Source organism: Camelus ferus, chromosome 8 (assembly GCF_009834535.1).
Source record: "Camelus ferus isolate YT-003-E chromosome 8, BCGSAC_Cfer_1.0, whole genome shotgun sequence".
In the NCBI taxonomy this organism is placed as follows: Eukaryota; Metazoa; Chordata; class Mammalia; order Artiodactyla; family Camelidae; genus Camelus; species Camelus ferus.
In genome coordinates, this window is record NC_045703.1 from 30,308,749 (window position 1) to 30,327,447 (window position 18,699).

The window sequence follows — 18,699 nt, forward strand, 5'->3', positions numbered from 1 at the left end:
TCTAGGTGGATGTCTGAGAACCCCAAGATTACACCCGAATGCTCTGCATTAACAGAAGTAGCCTTCTTATTTCTGGAAGGTAGCAGCTTCTCCTTGCCAAACCTGAGGCAGATGCCTCAGCAGACAGTATTTGCCCTCTACAAGATCTGCCTTTATGTTCTCTCATAGCTCCGAGAGCAATAACTGGGGTCAAGTGTCAGGGCAGCCCACCTGGGGAGGCACTAGTACAGGAAGAAAAGTATCATGCACCTGAAGGGCTCCGGGGCCTGGGTATGATGCACTGACAAGAACCAGGAGAACACACCTGGCAAAGATCTTGAGGGTGTCAGGTGGGGGAATGTAGACTAGAGCAGAGTTTATTGACATGTGTACCCTCTCCCATGACTCATGGTTTATCATCCTGGCTAGGACACCTGGAGCAAGTCCTAATTCAAGGCTGGTAAGATTCCTTGAAGCTTGGGGGAAAAGACAACAGACAGTAAATGAGGTGGAAATGCCAGAACTGCCTTGGCATAGCCCAGAGAAAGTGTTAAAGGCTCAACAAAGGTGCCATGTGAAATGGATTTATTACATGAGGCCAGAGAGCATCAGCCAAGCCTGCTCTCTGGGATGGCCAGAGGATACGCCTTTCATTAAGACATTAAGGAATGAACTGGGATCAGGCCAAATAAGTTTCATAAACAAGCAGCCTAAACCCCCCATATCACCTACCTCTTGCTCACCAATGTCTCTTGGCTCATACCTCATGTGGAATTCCTTAGGAACAGCTAATAAAAAAAAATCATGGATAAATCACGATACATTGATGCAAGCTGTAAATGGAATGCTTTCAGACTTAGTCCCACTCAGGAGTAGCCTTGAGAGATGGTGATTACGGGAAACCCTCCCGGTGGACTGAGTTTAAGCAGTTTTCCTAGGTCGTCAGTTTGGAGAACAATGCTGAATGGCTTGGTCCAGGGCCTGGAAGTTTTTTTAGAGAAAAAACTTTAAATGTAGGACCTATTTCTAAGAAACCCTCCTCAAAGGTCAAAGCATGGGCAATTCAAATTTTAAAAGAAAAGAATTTTAATCATTCTTGGAAATTTAAGTGACAGTGGTTTTTAAGAGCTGTAAATCTAAGATCTCTTTTAAAACAGAAAAGGTTTTAATTTCTGAGGGACTCACACCTGACAACTCCAATTAAACAATGAACTGGATGATAAGAGAAAGAGTTCTGGGGAAGAAGCATATGAGAGTGGTGTAACAAACATAATCTACGGTGACCCCTAATGCGTCACACCCTTGTGTAAGGAGTTATTGCACTGGCAGGTGGAGGTACAGTTGCTGCCACGTAATTGGGGACAGGGAGATGTATGTCGTTTTGTGAGTCCTTTTCTTTTAGAAACTGGGACCAGACACCACCTTGAAGAACCAGTGATGGGATGATGTGAACTTAATGTGGGGGAGGAGTGGATATGAGTGGTGCAAAGATTAAAACGTAGCAGGTTTTATTAGTGCCCTGCCCCATCCACTTGCCATGTACCTTTTCCATGGATGGCCAGCCCAACTTCCAACTACTGGCATGTGTGATTGTCTAAGAGCTCTTTCCAGCTGCCAGAACTTATTATGCCTGAGCACTGAGCAGACTGGAAGTTTCAGGGAATTAATCTGTCATATAGCATGTTTCAATTAATAACTGCCGGGAGTTGGTGAATAAATATCCTAGCTCCCCCTTAAGGGGGAATAACAGACATACATCCAAACATTCTCCAGTGAATTCAACCTGCAGAGAAATTTGCTTGATAATATTCCCTTTATTAGCTTCCCTCTCTTTCTTCCTGTTGTTTGCTAGATTATTGCCCATGAAAACTATTTGTCCTCAAGTTTTGTCTCAGGATCTGCTTCTGGGTGAAAAAAACTAAGACCAGGTTTGAATGGAAGTGCTCAATTATAGTATAATATAATAATTGAAAACTAAATATTGCAAAACTAGAATTCTACAGATATTGTGAGTTATCCTAAATAGAAACTTGTGCAAATATTTAACTCATATTTAGAAGAGTTGGTTTCCATTATGAAATGGAACAGAACTAAATATTTTTCCCAGTTAAAAGATCCAAGTCAGTGCAAAATGCCAGAACTGACACGGTCATCCTTCTAGTTCTTAATAAAAAGAGTACCAAACTATGAAAGAAAACTTAATATAATAAATAATTTATTTAAAAAATTGTAATTTCTCAATTTTGCATTTACAATATAATCTCTAACGTCACATTATGTTATGTGTTTATACTAAAATTCAATACAAACTTTTAAAGCTTCCTTACACTTTTAGCAGTTGAAAAACCTAGCAGTGGGTTCTGCGGTTAACAGGGGGCCCATCTCCTGGGAAACCTAGCACTTCTGTCTAGGCTAGGTTAGCTGCCGCTGGAGTACATCTTACATTATCATAGTAGGTGCTCAGTAGATATTTATGGAATGAAGACGTTGCTCGTTAAAAGGGGAAGTGTGTTTAAAGGCAGTATTTACTGAGATCCTGAAGTTTAGGTTTGCAAGTAAAGGAACGGGTCTGGAGTCCTCGCAGGAGGTGGCATTCCATTCATTGGATACCGAAATACATCCGAGCGGTGGACTTCGACCCCTACTTACCCGGCCTCTGCGGACCCCGGCCGACCCCACCAGCGGGCTGTAGCCGCTTCTCTGTTCTCACGGATCTGTTGAGCGGTTGCCAAGGGAACCCAGGGCCGTGCAGAGCGCAGCCCCTTGAGGGGCGGAGCCTCGGGAGGTGGGGCTGTAATATATTGATTTATTTTCTTATTTTGACTATTCGCTTTTGTACCTAATTTTGTATTTATATTCATATACACCCTTTTTCACAAATATGGAAGGTGATGATCAGAGAGGGTACATGCACTATTTATGTTCGCGCATATCAAATGGAAAAAACCTTACTTTAATGCAGAACTCCAAAGCCAGTGCTGCACTGTACTGCACTACGCTATACTCAACAGCGCATTTAAAAAATTTGCAGATGATTCGCCTCATGCACAAATATGTGGCAAAGTTGGAAATTTACAGATTTAGGTGATTAAAAAAATTACTTCAACCACACACCCTCCGGACAATATGGACTTTGTTGGCTCTTCTAAGCCTAAAAACACCACACTCAGTGAAGGACCGTCATACTGTAGGTTTCCAGGAAAATAAGGGCAGAAGTAGGCAGGGAAAAAATAGACCAACTTGGGGACAGATCTATATGCAACTCGGGGAACCCCCTCAGAAGAAGCAATCCAGTTCCAAATTGTCCACTTTTCCAAAAATGAGCAGATAAACAGATTCAACTAAACTGGCTGCAACCATTTTCTCCGCCCACTTTTTTCCCGCCCGCACCAAAGATGGCGCCCTTTGCTTCCTCCCTCTGCAGCACGCAGGCTCTGGGAACCTCTATACGCCCTCTCTATGGTACATCCTCCAGCCCCGCCCTCTCCGTGCCTGGGGCGGGGCTTGCCTAGAGGTGGGGCGTAGGGATCCGGAAACACCTGAATTGTAGTAGCTGGTCGTCTATATATTTAGTGCCGACTTGGTGTTTTTCCCAGCTGAGCCTGTATCCAGGGTCTGAAGCGTCTCCTCTCCAGGACTACCGGGGCAGTCCAGAGGCTGTCTTAACCTGGACCGCGACCTCGTGCCCTGTCGTGAGGGCCCCCGTTTGCTCGGGCCATGCCCACGGCCGCAGCCCCCATTATCAGCTCGGTCCAGAAGCTGGTCCTGTACGAGACCAGAGCTGTAAGTACCCAGCGCAGTGGGGGTGCGGGCGGGAGGATGGCGGCCGAGTAGGTGTAGGGCAGCACCGCCCCCCCTCCCCGTTCCCTAATCCCAGCTATGGGGAATGTTCCAGAGGGGCTTCGCCTCATTATCGCACCCAGGGCACTTCTGCTTTTGCGCGCATACATTTCCAATTAAAAGCCGCCGTTGAAAAACACTGGCAACAGGTGCTTGTGGTATCTCAAATTGTTCACGAGGTTTTGTACAAGTTACTGAATTCTTTCCAACTTTCAGAAAGTCTGAGTTCCACAGTTCACTAGTTACAGTAGAGCCGGAGAGAGATATGGAAAATATTTTTGACTTACGAATCGGTAACTTGTCTTTTCCTGTTCCATGGCATAGCATCACTGTGATTGATGTTGATTACGTGCGTTTTTATTGCAGACATTTTTGGTTCTCTTTATTTGAAAGGAAAGAAAAACTTGTTTTGTTTATAAAGACAGTTGATTTTTTTAGATAGCATTATTTTGCCTTTCATTTGACTTTTTCCCAACGGATTTTATTTTGTTTTGTTTTATTACTTTAAATAGCCATGTAAATAACTACTAGTAGAATAAGCAGATCCGTTTTTATGTTTAGGTTAGTAGTTCCCTAAAATTTTGGGAATGGTGTTTGTAGAAGTATGGACTTTGTTATTTGTGTGGCTGGAAAATAAAGTCTAGCGTTTTTAAATTGAGGTAACAGTGATGTTAGGGTCTGTGTTTAAATTTATACTTAATGAAAACAAAACTGCATGTTCTGGAAATCTGCCTATTACTCTTCCTTATGCTATAGAGTGTCTTATAAGGCATATTCGGTGGAACTTGGGTTGTCTCTACTACATAGAGGAGTACAAGAATGTTTAACAGTTTCTCAGTTATCGGTAGCATAGAAACATTGCTGATGCTTAGTTAATTTTGCCGACAGCTTCATTTGATTAGATCCAAATCAGAAGATGATATTATCTAATATACTGTATTTGGAAATATCTTCAGTTGTCCTCTGAGGAGAGCCATATAGGAGTATCATTTTGACACTGAAACAAAACCTTCTGCTTTTTGTACAAGTGCTGATAAATGTCCCTAGTTAGAAACATACATACTATACTTAAAGCACAGAAATTTTATCCCTTTATTAAGCCAAGCATTCATGATGACTGGCTGAGATGGTAGTGTTCTTTCTAAAGCATAATTCATATTATAGGGCTCTTCTGCTCAGAAACCTTTAGTGGGTCCCGTTCTGAGGAGAGTAAACTCTGCATCCCTCAGTTTGGCATTCAAAGCCATATATGATTTGTCTTCAGCTTGTCTGTCTGGTCTTATATCTAATATTAATTTAGCAACCATTTATTGAGGATTAACTGTGTGCCTTTATGTGCCTTATTCTGCAGTAAAATTGTGTTGCTTTCAGTTCCCTATATCTACCTTGTGTTTCTCTACTGTTCTCTCTCCTTGTGATGTCTCACCCCTTCTGCTGAAACTTTGTTGATCCTCACAGCACAAATCTGGTACAGTGCCTTGCAAACAGTAGACTCACAATGGATGCTGGTTGAGAGAGTCTAACACAAAAAGATGTGTGTTCTAGAACTGGTTGTAACCCCTCTCAGTCATTTAAGTAGGGAGAACTAACTGTGGCCAGCTTAGAGGTAAAAAGTGAGTTTATTAGAAGGATGCTGAAGGAGCCGTTGCATAGAATCATTGGAGGAGCCTAACTTCCCAGCCTCTGGAAGGGCAGGAAGGAACAAACAATGGGGTTTGAGGACCCTCTCAGGGTTCTGCCAAGGACTGAGTATAGGTGCTGGGAGGAGGAATCTGACTGACTCAGCTGTGATTGGAAGCCTGCCCCTGGGTGGACAAATCCTTGTGACCAGGAAGGGATCTGGCAATAATGACTTATCTATGGAAGCATCTCTCTTATTTCAGGGAATGTTTGGGCCAAGGCAACCACCCTGAGTAATGTTGGCTGCACTTAATCTCTGAACCTGTTTCCTCATCAGTGAAATATGTGATTCTTCTTTTTTACATTTTTGACTTAAAGATATAAGCAGAAAGATTTGTTTTGAGTAATAAGCTCAAAGTTTAAGGGACATAAATATATCGGGAAAAGGTGTAAAATTACTGGCAACTAACTAGATCCTAGAAATTAAAAAAAAAAAAGGTAGCAGGTTGTATTAATGAGAATAATAGCTAATGCTTTTGGAAGAGTTCTATGTTAGGCACTGGTCAAAGCACACTGCACATTTTATTATATAACCCTCACAAAACTTCTAAGAGGCAAATGTTGTTGCTACTGCTCTTATTCTTTGGTGAACAAAAAAATGAGGTAAAGACAGGTGTCCTTTGGCCTGGTGACTGGTGCCAGGCATAGATAGTTTGTAACTGGATGGCAATAAATTGCATGTAGAAATTGAGAGTAAATGACTAGAAACTTTTATAGGAATAATGACAGAAAAATTGTATTTCAGATGAATCAGATAATTTAAAACATTGGGATTGAGGTTTGTGTCTTTGGTTTTTTGTTTTTAGCCTTATTATGGAAATTTCAAGCAAATATAAAGTAAAATAGTATAATAAACTCCCATCTATCCATCACCCAGCTCCAAAATTACCAGCATTCTGTCATCTTTTATTATCTATAACTTGTTCCACTTCCCACCCACCAATTATTATTTTATATGGTTCTTTTTCTTTCAAATTTACATACATTGAAATGCACAAATCTAAGCTATAGAATTTTGGAGAAAAGTATACACAGGTGTTAACCACCCCTCTGTGTTGCCCCAGAAAGTACCTTGTGTCTCTGTCCAGTCAGCTGCTCCCTTTTCCTTTCTGGCAACTAATATTCTGTGTATTTTGCCTTAGATTAGATGTGCCTGTTCAAGACTTTCATATGAATGGAATTGTGCATACTCTCTTGAGTCTAGCGTCTTTTGCTCAGCATAATGTCTTTGAGATCCATCCACATTGTTTTTATCAGTAGTTTGTCCCTTCTTATTATTGAGTAGTGGTCTATTGTATACATATTCCACAATTAATTTATCCATTTTCCCTGTTGATTTAGACTGTTTCGACATTTAGGCTGTTTTAATAAGCCAGCTGTAAACATTCTTGAACAATTATATTTATGCACATATGTTTTCGTTTCTCTTGGTTAAATACCTGTGAATGAAATTGCAAGTCATAGGGTTGATGTTAGGTGGTTGTACCATTTTACACTCCCATCAGTAACGTATGAAAATCTCTATTGCTTCATGTCATTGCCAGGATTTAGTGTTGTTAGTCTTTTTTACTTAATCTGATGAGTGCATACTGGCATCTCATTATGGTTTTAATTGGCATTTCCCTAATGGCTAATGATGTTGAGCATCGTTTCATATATTTATTGACCATTTTTTATGTTTTCTTTTGTGAAGCATCTGTTCAAGTCTTTTGCCCACTTTAAAAAATTGAGTTGCTTGCCTTTTATTATTGATTTGTAGGAGTTCTTTATATATTCTGGAATCAGGTCCTTTGTGATATGTTTTGTGAATATTTTCTTTCAGTTAATGGTTTGCCTATACATTTTATTAATGATCTTGTTTCAGTTTTATTGAGTAATAATTGACAAAATTATGAGATATTTAAAGTGTGCAACTATATGTATATAGTCTTAACCATCTTTTGAATAACAGAAGTTTTTCATGTCAATGAAGTATAATTTATTAACTTTTTCTTTCATGGTTGTTACTTTCCGTGTCCTAAGAAATCTTTACCTATTCCCTGAGCACAAAGATATTTTCCTATGTTTCCTCTAAAGGATTTATGCTTTTAACTTTTACATTTAGGGATATGTTTCATATTAAATTAATTTTGTGTATGGTGTGATGCAGGGATTACTTATCTATTGTGGTGTAATAAATTTCCCCAAACTTAATGTCTTTAAACAACAATGAACATTTTGTACTTCACACAGTTTCAGTGGTTGGGAATATGGAAGTGACTTAGCTGAGTGGTTCTGGCTCAGGATCTCATGAAGTTGCAGATGTCAATTGGGCTACAGTCCTCTGAAGGCTAGACTGGGTTGGAGGACTTACTTTCAATATGACTCACTCGCTTGCTTGCTAAGTTGAGCTGGTTGGTGACAAGAGGCTTCAGTTCCTCACCTAATGGACATTTTCTTATGATTCCTTGCGTGTCCTAATGACATGATAACCTAATTTGCCCAAAAAGAGTGATCCAAGGGAAACAAGGACAAAGCTGCAATGTTGTTTGTAACCTAGCCTCAGAAGTCACACTCATCATTTCTGCAATATTCTATTCATGCAGGCCAGCCCTGTTCCGTGGTAGGGGACTCTATCTACGAGGGCATGAATACCAGGAGACAAGAGTTATGAAGGTTCTTGAAGGCTGGCAGCCCTAGGGACTGGGGTTCACTTTTCCCCATTCATCTATTGTCTGGCCTCATTTGTTAAAAATATTTTTTAAATTGTATTTCTTTGACACTCTTGTGAAAAATTAGCTGAATTGATGTGAGTTGATTTCCTAAACTCTGTTTTGTTCCCCTGATCCATTTGTTTTTCTTTATGGCATTTCCACCTTGTCTTGATTATTATAGTTTTATAATGTGTTGAAATCAGAAAGTGTAAGTTTTCCAACATGATTTTTTTCCAAAGTTGTTTTGGCTATTCTAGATCCTATGCATTTCCATATGAATTTTACAATCAACCTATCAATTTCTAATAAACACGTTGGGATTGTAATTTGGATTTCACTGAATCTATAGATCAATTTGGAGAGAACTGAATCTTTCAATCCATGGTATATTTCTCCATTTATTACTTTTTCTTAGCAATATGTTGTAGTCTTCAGTGTAGAAATTTTATGTCTTTTAAAAAAATCTATTCCTGAGTATTTTATGAGTTTTGATACTATTGCAAGTGGAATTTTAAATTTGATTTAAGAATTGATTATTGCTAGTATATAGAGATTGAGTTGATTTTTATATATTGACCTTATATCCTGAAACCATACTAAACTCACTGTGTTGAGAAGCTGGAGCTGGTGTGTTGATTCAATAATATGCAGATTATAACTTGCTGAGTGAGGGGGTACAAGCCACCCACAAGGTTGATAGGTAGCTCCCTCAGCATCTGAGCTCTCACTCTGGGGAACTGAAACCCATGGAGTTGTTTTGGTTGAAGGTGCAGTGTCAATACACCCACACAAAGGAAGTGAAGTCAAAAGATTTATTACTTATAGATCTCAGAAGTGGGGGGACCACAGTGAACCAGGGGAAGGGCAGTCCTTCAACCCAGGTCATGAGCAAGCAGGAGATAGAGAGCAAGGTAGCAAGCACCCAGTTTGTTTAAGGTGGTTGGGGTGAAGGTCATTAACTTTTTGAGGGCTTAGCTCTAAGTGGCTATTTTAAAAGGTGTCTCAGGAAAAGCAAAGCAGGAATTTATGGCAAGACTCCTAAGCTCAGGTGTTTATTTAAATGTCTACACTCTTGGTGTGAGCAGAGTTATAATACTGTAAAATGCCTAGGCACCAACTCAAAATAGTGTTTTTCTCATGACACTCACTTATTAGTTCTAGTAGCTTTTTTGGTCATTTCCTTGGCATTTTCTACATGAATGGTCACATTGTTTAGAAAGAGGAGTACTTCTTTCCTCCCAGTCTGGACGCTGTTCATATTTATTTTGTGTCTTTTGACACTGGCTTGGACTTCTAGTACAAAGTTGAATAGAAGTGATGAGAGCAGACATTTTCTTGTTTTGTTCCTGATCTTAGAGGGAAAGTATTTAGTCTTTCACCATTAAGTGTGATGTTAGCTGTAGGTTTTCGTACATGTCCTTTATCAGATTGAGGAAGATTTCTTTCTATTCCTAGTTTGCTGAGGATTTTTTAAAAAAATTATGAATAGATGTTGAATCTTGTTAAATGTTTTTCAGCATATGTATATGGCATTTCCTTTCATTGCTTAGTATGTGGATTACATTAATTCTTTTTCAAATGTTAAAAAAAAAACCCTTGAGTTTTTTGGGGGTATACTTAGTCATGCTGTATTATTGTTTTCATATATTGCTAGATTCTATTTGCTAATACTTTGTTAAGGATTTTTACTGTTATGATCAGCATATTGATCTATCATTTTCTTTAACATCTTTGTCTGATTTTGATATCAGGGTAACTGGCTTCATAAAATGAACTGAGAAGTGTTCCTTCTATTTTCTGAAAGTAGTTGTAAAGATTGGTATTCTTTCTTTAATCTATTGATTGATTGAAGTATAGTTAATTTCCAGTATTATATTAGTTTCAGGTGTATGACATTGTTATTCTATATTTTTATAGATTATACTCCATTTAAAGTTATTATAAAATATTGGCTATATTCCCTGTGCTGTACAATATATCCTTGTAGCTTATTTATTTTATACATAGTAGTCTATACCTCTTAATTCCCTACCACTGTATTGGCCTTTTCCTCCTACCTCTCCCCACTGGCAACCACTAGTTTGTTACCTGTATCTGTGAATCTGTTTCCGTTTTGTTATATTCATTCATTTTATTTTTTAGATTCCATGTATAAATCATAATATATAGTATTTGTCTTTCTTGGTCTGACTTATACCACTAAACATAGTACCCTCCACGTCCATGCATGTTGTTGCAAATGGCAAATTTTCATTATTTTTTATGGTTGAATAATACTCCATTACACATACAAATATGCCCCACATGTTTATCCATTCATCTGTTGATGGACATTTAGGTTGTTTCCGTATCTTGGCTACTGTAAATAAAGCTTCTGTGAACATTGGGGTGCATGTATCTTTTCAAATTAATTTTTATCATTTTCTTTGGATATACCCAGGAATGGGATTGCTGGGTAATATGGTAGTTCTATTTTGGGTTTTTTTTTTGTGGAAACTCCATACAGTTTTCCACAGTGGCTGCACCAATTTACATTCTCACTAATAATGTACTAGAGTTCCTCTTTCTCCACATCCTTACCAACGTTTGTTATTTGTAGACTTTTTAATGGTAGCCATTCTGACAGGTGTGAAGTGATATCTCATTGTGGTTTTGATTTGCATTTGTCTCATGATTAGCAATGTTGAGCATCATTTTATATGCCTGTTGTGATATGTATATCTTCTTTGAAAAATGTCTATTTAGATCTTCTTCCATTTTTAAATCAGGTTGTTTGTTTTTTGATATTGAGTTGTATGAACTGTTCACATATATTGGATATTAACCCTGTATTGCTCATGTCACTGGCAAATATTTTCTTCCATTCAGTAGGTTATCTTTTTGTTTTGTCAGTGGTTTTCCTTGCTGTGCAGACGTTTTTAAATTTAATTAGGTCCCATTTGTTTCTTTGTTTCTTTTTACTTAGGAGACAAATAAAAAAAATTGCTGCAATTCATATCAAAGAATGTTCTGCCTATTTTTTCTTCTAGGAATTTTATGGTGTCTAGTCTAACATTTAGGTTTATAATCCATTTTGAGTTTGTTTTTGTATACGGTGTGAGAAAGTGTTCTAATTTGAGTTTTTACATGTAGCTGTCCAGTTTTACCAGAACTCCTTATTAAAGAGACTGCCTTTTCTCCATTCTGTATTCCTGCCTCCTTTATCATAGTCCAATTGAGCATAAGTGCATGGGTTTATTTCTGGGCTCTCTCTTCTGTTCCACTAGTCTATATGTCTGTTTTGATTATTGTAGATTTATAGTATAGTCTGAAGTCAGGGAGCATAATACCTCCAGCTTTTTTTTTTTTCCTCTCAAGATTGCTTTGGTAGTTCAGGATCTTTCATGGATCCATATAAATTTTAGGATTATTTGTTCTATTTCTATGAAAAAATGTATTTTGGTAGGAATTGCATTAAATCTGTAAATTGCTTCGGGTAGGATGGTCATTTTAACAGTATTTTTCCAACCCGTGAAAACAAGGTATCTTCCCATTTCTTTGTATCATCTTCAATTTCCTTCATCAGTGTTTTATGGTTTTCAGAGTGTAGAATTTTCACCACCTTGGTAAAGTGTATTTATTCCCAGGTATTTTATTCTTTTTGATGAGATTTTTAAGCAAGATTGTTTTCTTGCTTCCTCTTTATGATAGTTCATTATTAGTGTATAGTAAACAACAGATTTCTGTATGTTAATCTTGTATTCTGCACTTTTACTGAATTCATTTATTATTTCTGATAGGTTTTTAGTGGAGATTTTAGAGTTTTCTCTATATAGTATTATATCATCTGCAAATAGTGACAGTTTTACTTCTTCCCTTCCAATTTGGATGACTTTTTTTCTCCCTTGTCTGATTTCTAGGACTTCCATACTATGTTAAATAGAAGTGGTGAGAGTAGGCATCCTTGTCTTGTTCCTGATTTTGGAGGAAAAGCTTTCAGCTTTTCACTATTGAGTATAATATTAGCTGTGGGTTTGTCATAAATAGCCTTTGTTATGTTGAGATATATTGTATCTATACCAACTTAGATGAGAGTTTTTATCATGAATGGATAAAAACTTGAATTTTGTCAAGTGCTTTTTTTGCTTCTATTGAAATGATCATGTGATTTTTTTTCCCTTCATTTTGTCAATGTCATGTATTACATTGATTGATTTGCGAATATTGAACCGTCTTTGCATCCCTGGAGTAAATTTCACTCAATTATAGCATATGGTCCTTTTTATATATTGTTAAATTCAGTTTGTGAATATTTTGGTGAGGATTTTTGCATCATATTCATGAGAGATATTGGCCTATAATTTTCTTTTTTTTTTTTATAGTGTTATTGTCTGATTTTGGTTTCAGGGTAAAAGTGACCTTGTAGAATGAATTTGGGAGTGTTCTGTCCTCTTCAGATTTTCACAATAGTTTGAGAAGGATAGGTATTACCCTTCTATATGTTTGATAGAATTCCCCTGTGAAGCTATCTGGTCCTGGACTTTTGTTTGCTCAGAGTGTTTTTTTAAAATTACAAATTCAATTTCACTACTATGAGGGATCAGTCTGTTCCAATTGGCTATTTATTCTTGATTTGGTCCTGTAAGAGTATGTATTTCTAGAAATTTATCCATTTCTTCTGTGTTGTCCCATTTGTTAGCATATGTTCATAGTATTAAGATTTTTTGTATTTCTATGTTACTGGTTGTTATTTCTCCTCTTTCATGTCTAATTTTGTTTATTTCAGCCCTGTCTTTTTTATTGTTGAGCCTGGCTAAAAGCTTACCAATTCTGTTTATCTTTTCAAAAAACAGCTCTTGGTTTTGTTGATCTTTTCTATTGGTTTTTTTTTTTTTTTTTTTTGGTCTCTATTTGCTCTCTGATATTTATTATTTCCTTCTTTCTGCTGACTTTGGGCTTGTTAGTTCTTTTTTCTTATTCATTTAGATGATAATTGTTTATTTGGATTTTTTTCTTGTTTCTTGAGGTAAGCCTGTATTGCTGTAAACTTCCCTCTTAGGACTGCTTTTGCTGCATCCCATAGATTTCGGAAAGTTGTGTTTTATTTTCATTTGTTTCAAGGTACATTCTGATTTTCTCTTTGATTTCTTTATTGACTTTTTGGTTTTTTTAGTGGTAGGTTGTTTGGTATTCATATGCTTGTGTTTTTCCCAATTTTTCCCCTGTAATTTATTTCCTGTAGTTTCATACTGTTGTGGTCAGAAAAAAATACTTGATATAATTTCTGTCCTCTTAAATTTGTTGAGACTTGTTTTGTGGCATAATATGTGATCTATCCAGGGGAACATTCTATGTGCACTTGAAAAGAAGGTGTATTCTGCTGTTTCCTTATTTATTTTCTATGTGAATGATCTGTCCATTAATGTAAGTGGGATGTTAAAGTCCTCTTCTATTACTGTATTATAAATTTCTCTCTCTATGTCTGTTAGTATTTGCTTTATATGTTTAAGTGCTCCAATATTAGGTGAATGTATGTTAATGAGTGGTATATTCTCTCTTATATTGATCTCTTTATCATTATATAATGTCCTTCTTTGTCTTTTGTTATAGGCTTCGTTTTAAAGTCTGTTTTCTCTGATTTGAGTATTGCTACCCTAGCTTTCTTGTTGTTTTCATTTGCATGGAGTATCTTTTTCTATCTGCTCACATTTAGTTTGTGTGTCTTTAGCTCTAAAGTGAGTCTCTTCTGTGCATTTTATAGATGGTTTTTTTAATCTAATAAGTCACCATGTCTTTGGACTGGAGCATTTATTCTGCTGACACTTAAAGTTTTTATTGATAGTTATGTACCTACTGCCACTTTGTTACTTGTTTTCTGGTTGTTTTTGTAGTTCTTCAGTGTCTTCTTTTGTAGTTCTTTGATGTCATACTTTATATCTTCATGTTTATCCTTTACTGTTGATTGTAGTTATAGTTGATTTTGTAACTTTTTTTGTTTTTTAATCTTTTTAGTAACTTATTTAAGTTGTTGATCTACAGACTTTATTATATATTTGCCTTTACTAAAGGGATTTTTCCTTTCCTATAGATTCTTAATTTTTGTAGCCTTTTGTTTTCTATTTAGAGAAGACCTTTTAACACCTATTTTAGGGTTGGTTTAGTGTTGATGAACTCTTCATTTTTACTTGAGAAGTTCTTCATTTCTCCTTCAATTCTAAATGTTAATCTTGCTGGGTAGAATATCCCAGCTTGTAGCTTCTTCCTTTTCAGCACTTTATATTCTGCCACTCCCTCTGGCCTGCAAAGTTTCTGCAGAAAAATCAGTAGATAGCCTGGTGGGATTTCCCTTATATGTGACTCCTTGTTTTTCTCTTAGCACCTTTATCATTCTCTCTTTAACTTTGGCCATTTTGATTACGGTATGTGTTGGTGTAGGTTTCTTTGGGTTCATCTTGTTTGGCACCCTCTGTGCTTCCTATACCTGGCTATTTGTTTCCTTCTTCAGGTTTGGGAAGATAATTTCATCAAATATATTTTTGACACTTTTCTGTCTGTCTTCTCTTTCTGACACTTCTATAATGCAAATGTTGGTATGCTTGATCTTGCTTCAGAGGTCCCTTAAATTTTTCATTTTTTAAAATTTTTCTTTTTTTTTTTTTTTTTAAAACTGTTTTAGGGGGGTAATTCTTTTTGCCTTTTTGACTGGGTCATTTCCATTATTCCCATTATTCCATTTTCCAGATCACTTATGCATTCTTCTGTATCACCTAGTTGGCTATTAATTCCTTTTAGTGCGTTTTTCATTTCAGATATATTCTTCAGTTCTGACTGGTTCTTTTTTATATTTTCTAGTTCCTTGTTAAAATGATCAATGTGTTCATCTATTCTTTTCCCTGGTTCACTTAGCATTCTTATTACTAATGGTTTGAACTCTTTTTCAGGTAAATTATTTATCTGTTTCACCAGTTATTTTTTAAGAGGTTTTTTTTTTTCTTGTTCTTTCATTTGTAAGAAATTCCTCTATTTTCTCATTTTGCTTAACTTTCTCTGTCTCTATGAAATTGGGTGAAACAGCTACCTATCCTGGTCTTGAAGTGGTGTACTTGTGTGGGAATGTCCCTATACAGTCTGTGTGTGCCTGGTGGCTTTGGTGGGAGAGCTAGGTCTGAAGTGAGCATGAGTCATGTCTTTCCCTAGGATATGCTGGCAGCTATCACCTTGGTAAGAGATGGAGCTGGAGATGGAGGGGCTATAGCCAGAGCCAGGTGCGATCTGAAGCTTCTCTCTGTTCAGTGGCCAACATCATTCTGTTGGTGGCAGATTCAGGTCCCGAGCTGCTAGAGCAGAGCCCTGAGGGTCAAGACTGAGCTGGTTCTATTCCCTTTAAGTATGTGCTCTCCCTCCTCTCAGCATTGACACCTTCACCCCAGAGGGGATCAGTGCTGGAACAAGAAGGGCCAGAGTGGGCGCCTGGTGTGGGTCAGGGGATGCTGGAGTTCCAGACTGCTTCTGACCTGCTGCCTCCATGAGCACCAGGAATGGCTGTCCTCACTCTTTTCAGATGCTGTGACAGGTTGACACAGCTCTGTCCTCCACAACTGTGTGCTCTTCTGAGCTGTGGCAGCCTTTACCCTAGTGTGGAGCTGCACTGCAGAGCAAGAAGGGCCAGAGCAAGCACTGAATTTGGGCCAGTATGTGGTCACAGGAAACTGTCAGAGTCCCTGGACGTTTCAGTCCGCTTCCTCTGTCTTGTTTTGGGAGTCAGCAAGCGTGTGCATGCTCTTCACAAATGGATTCTTAGTTTCTTACAACCCTGCTGTCAGTCCCACTGGTTTTCAAACCAGCTAAGGGGACTTGCCCTTCTGGTTTTGGAGCCCAGGGCTAGGGCACTCGATACGTGGTTCGAACTGCTCGCTCCACAGGGAGAATCTCTGAGCCCATGTAATTCCCCTCCTCTTCTGTGTCCCCGCCCAGGAGCACAAGTTCCAAACTGATTGCTTCTCTTCCCTTCTTACCTGACTCTGTGTAGGTCTTAGTCTCTTGGTTCTGTAAGAGTCTTCCTACCAGTCTCTAGTTTGTTTTCAGTGAGAATTGTTCCACATGGAGATATATTTTTGATATGTTCTTGGGGAGAAGTGAGCTCTGCATCCTCCTACTCCACCATTTTGATCTCGTTTCTTTTCTAAAAGTTTGCTAGAGTTTTCTACTGAAAGCGTTTGTGTGTGGAGTTGCTTTATGGGGCAAATTTTGATAATACATCATTTTCTGTAGTAGATATAAGGCTCTGCAGACTTTCAGTGGGTCTTGAATCACTTCTGATAAATTGTGTTTTTCAAGAAATTTGTCCATTTCATCTTAATTGTTGAATTTACTGGAATCAAGTTATTGTTGAATTTACTAAAATCAAATTGTTTATAATATTCCTTTATTAAGGTTTTGATGTCTATCCGGTTTGTAGTGAAACTCCCTCTTTTAATTCTTGACATTCTTATTTTGTATTCTTTTTTTCTTCTGTTTTATGAAGGGGAGGTAATTATATTTATTTATTTACATGTGGAGGATGTACTGGGAATTGAACCCTGGACCTTGTGCATGCTAAGCATGCACTCTACCACTTGAGCTATACCCTCCCCCCAGTATTTTGTGTTCTTTATTGTTGTTTTTTGGTCCACTTGGCTATGCATGTATCAATTTCATTACTCTTTTGAAACAACTAACTTTTGATTTGGTTACTTTTCTCTATTGTTTGTTTTCTATTTACTCAATTTCTGTTCTTAAGCTTATTATCGTCTTCCTCATATAGATTTTGCATTAATCAGTTCATCTTTTTCTAGCTTTATAAGGTAGAAATTTAGCTCATTGACTTAATTTTTTTCTTTTCAAATATAAAACATTTAAAACAATAAATGTAAGAGAAAAATAGTCAAAAGGCTATAGAAAAAGTATTAGTCACCTGGACAATAAATAAAACAGTACATAATAAAATGTACATATATCTATATATATACAAAATTTTTTTATAAAACAATTAGAAAAATAAAACATCTGACAAAAAGGACAATTTTCCAAAAAATAAGTAGAAATATGAATGATATTCAGCTTGCTAATAATTAAAGCAATAACATAAAAATAGATTACCAATTTTCACCTGTCAGAATGGCAAAGATTGGAAAGATTGATCAAAGTCATTGTTGGCAAGTGTTATGAAAGAACTGGACATTCTTATTTTGATAGGTGGGGGTGTATTTACTGGTTATGAAGAAATTAGGGGGCACATTAAGGAACAAAAGAGACAGCAATATGGGGTGCCTCTTGTCCTGCATCTTCATTTAGAAGGGTAACTGGGTAGACTTGCTCCTGAGGTGAAGTTCAGGTTGTCATTGTCACCTGTTTTTAGAGGTGGATTTTTGAGGACTGTTTGGAGAGGGAAGGGAGATGGGTTGGTAAGTCGCATGCAGGAGGTGTAGTTCTGGCTTTGGGAAGGTTCTGCTCCCTCCAGAACTTTACCTGTTCTCTCTGGTATGCAGCGCCTTCATGTTGTCCTTTGGCTCATGTGACCCAGGCCCACAGATAAACTAAGGCCAGATCCAGCCCTGATGCTCATACACCCAGTGCAACTAAGTGTCGCCCACAGGCGACTTAGCACCCTTACGGTCTCCTAGAAGAAACCACAGTTTACCTTAGATGATTTTCAGTTTATCGCTCTTGCTTAACACATGATGCCCTAGGGTCCTTACCATTGCATAAGTGACCATTTCACAACAAAGAAATGAACACTTAGCAATTGACTTTACAATTGGTAGCTGAACAGAACTGTGGCAGCTTTTCTGTGTCTGCATGTGTGTTTTGGGGGGGGGGTAAAGTTATTAAGATAATTTTTACTCTTGCCAGTTCAAAATTGATAGTGTGTATGTATGTATGTGTTTACTTATGTAATTCCTTCCTTGTTCTGAAAGGATTTAAGGAAGCTTCTTCCTCCTCCCCACCCTACTGCACAAAGTAGAATAAAATAAAGTAAGAACCACTTCATGAGGAATGCAGTTTATTTAATTAACCTTGATATTAGCCTTGATTTGGGAATTGGGGAATGGGAGAGGACAACAAAGGACGTGGTTGGCTAGGTAACTGGAGCTGGGAACCAAATGATACAAAGCAGGAGAGAGAAGCATGGTGATGATAGCTGATTCAGAAGGTGTGGCTGGAGGTGTCAAAGTTTCCACTTGTGTCTAGAGGTGATTTGACGCTTCCCCATCTGTAAAGCCCTGGAGCTGTGAAGAGCCAACTTGGAGACATCCCTCTGATGATCAGAGGCTCCTTTCGCTTTCTGGGCTGCGTTACTAGTTGTGGGATTGCTGAAATAAGCCAGGTGGCAGGTCTGCAAGACTTAAAGCTCGTGACAAGTAACTTCATGGTGATCTTTAAAAATAACACCTTTATTCTGAAAGTTCAAGTGAAGTTGAACATTAATTGAAGCTATCAAACAACCTGCAATTTCTTCTCTTTCAAGAAAGCTGATTTTCTTCCCTCG

The 18,699-nt window shown here is 37.7% G+C and overlaps 2 protein-coding genes across 2 annotated transcripts in view; one reads left to right on the top strand and one right to left on the bottom strand.

The window, feature by feature from the left end:
- Nucleotides 1–2,716, bottom strand: part of AK9 (adenylate kinase 9) — a 102,108-nt gene extending 99,392 nt beyond the window's left edge. Inside the window, exons 1-2 of the mRNA XM_032484682.1 lie at nucleotides 2,629–2,716; nucleotides 712–767 (exon numbers count right to left, since the gene is read on the bottom strand). Of these exons, the coding sequence (XP_032340573.1) occupies nucleotides 712–740 (29 nt within the window). The 5' untranslated portion in view covers nucleotides 741–767; nucleotides 2,629–2,716. The remainder of the gene's footprint in view (nucleotides 1–711; nucleotides 768–2,628) is intronic.
- Nucleotides 2,717–3,469: 753 nt separating this feature from the next.
- Nucleotides 3,470–18,699, top strand: part of FIG4 (FIG4 phosphoinositide 5-phosphatase) — a 124,845-nt gene continuing 109,615 nt past the window's right edge. Inside the window, exon 1 of the mRNA XM_006187412.3 lies at nucleotides 3,470–3,762. Coding sequence (XP_006187474.1) covers nucleotides 3,697–3,762 — 66 coding nt within the window. The 5' untranslated portion in view covers nucleotides 3,470–3,696. The remainder of the gene's footprint in view (nucleotides 3,763–18,699) is intronic.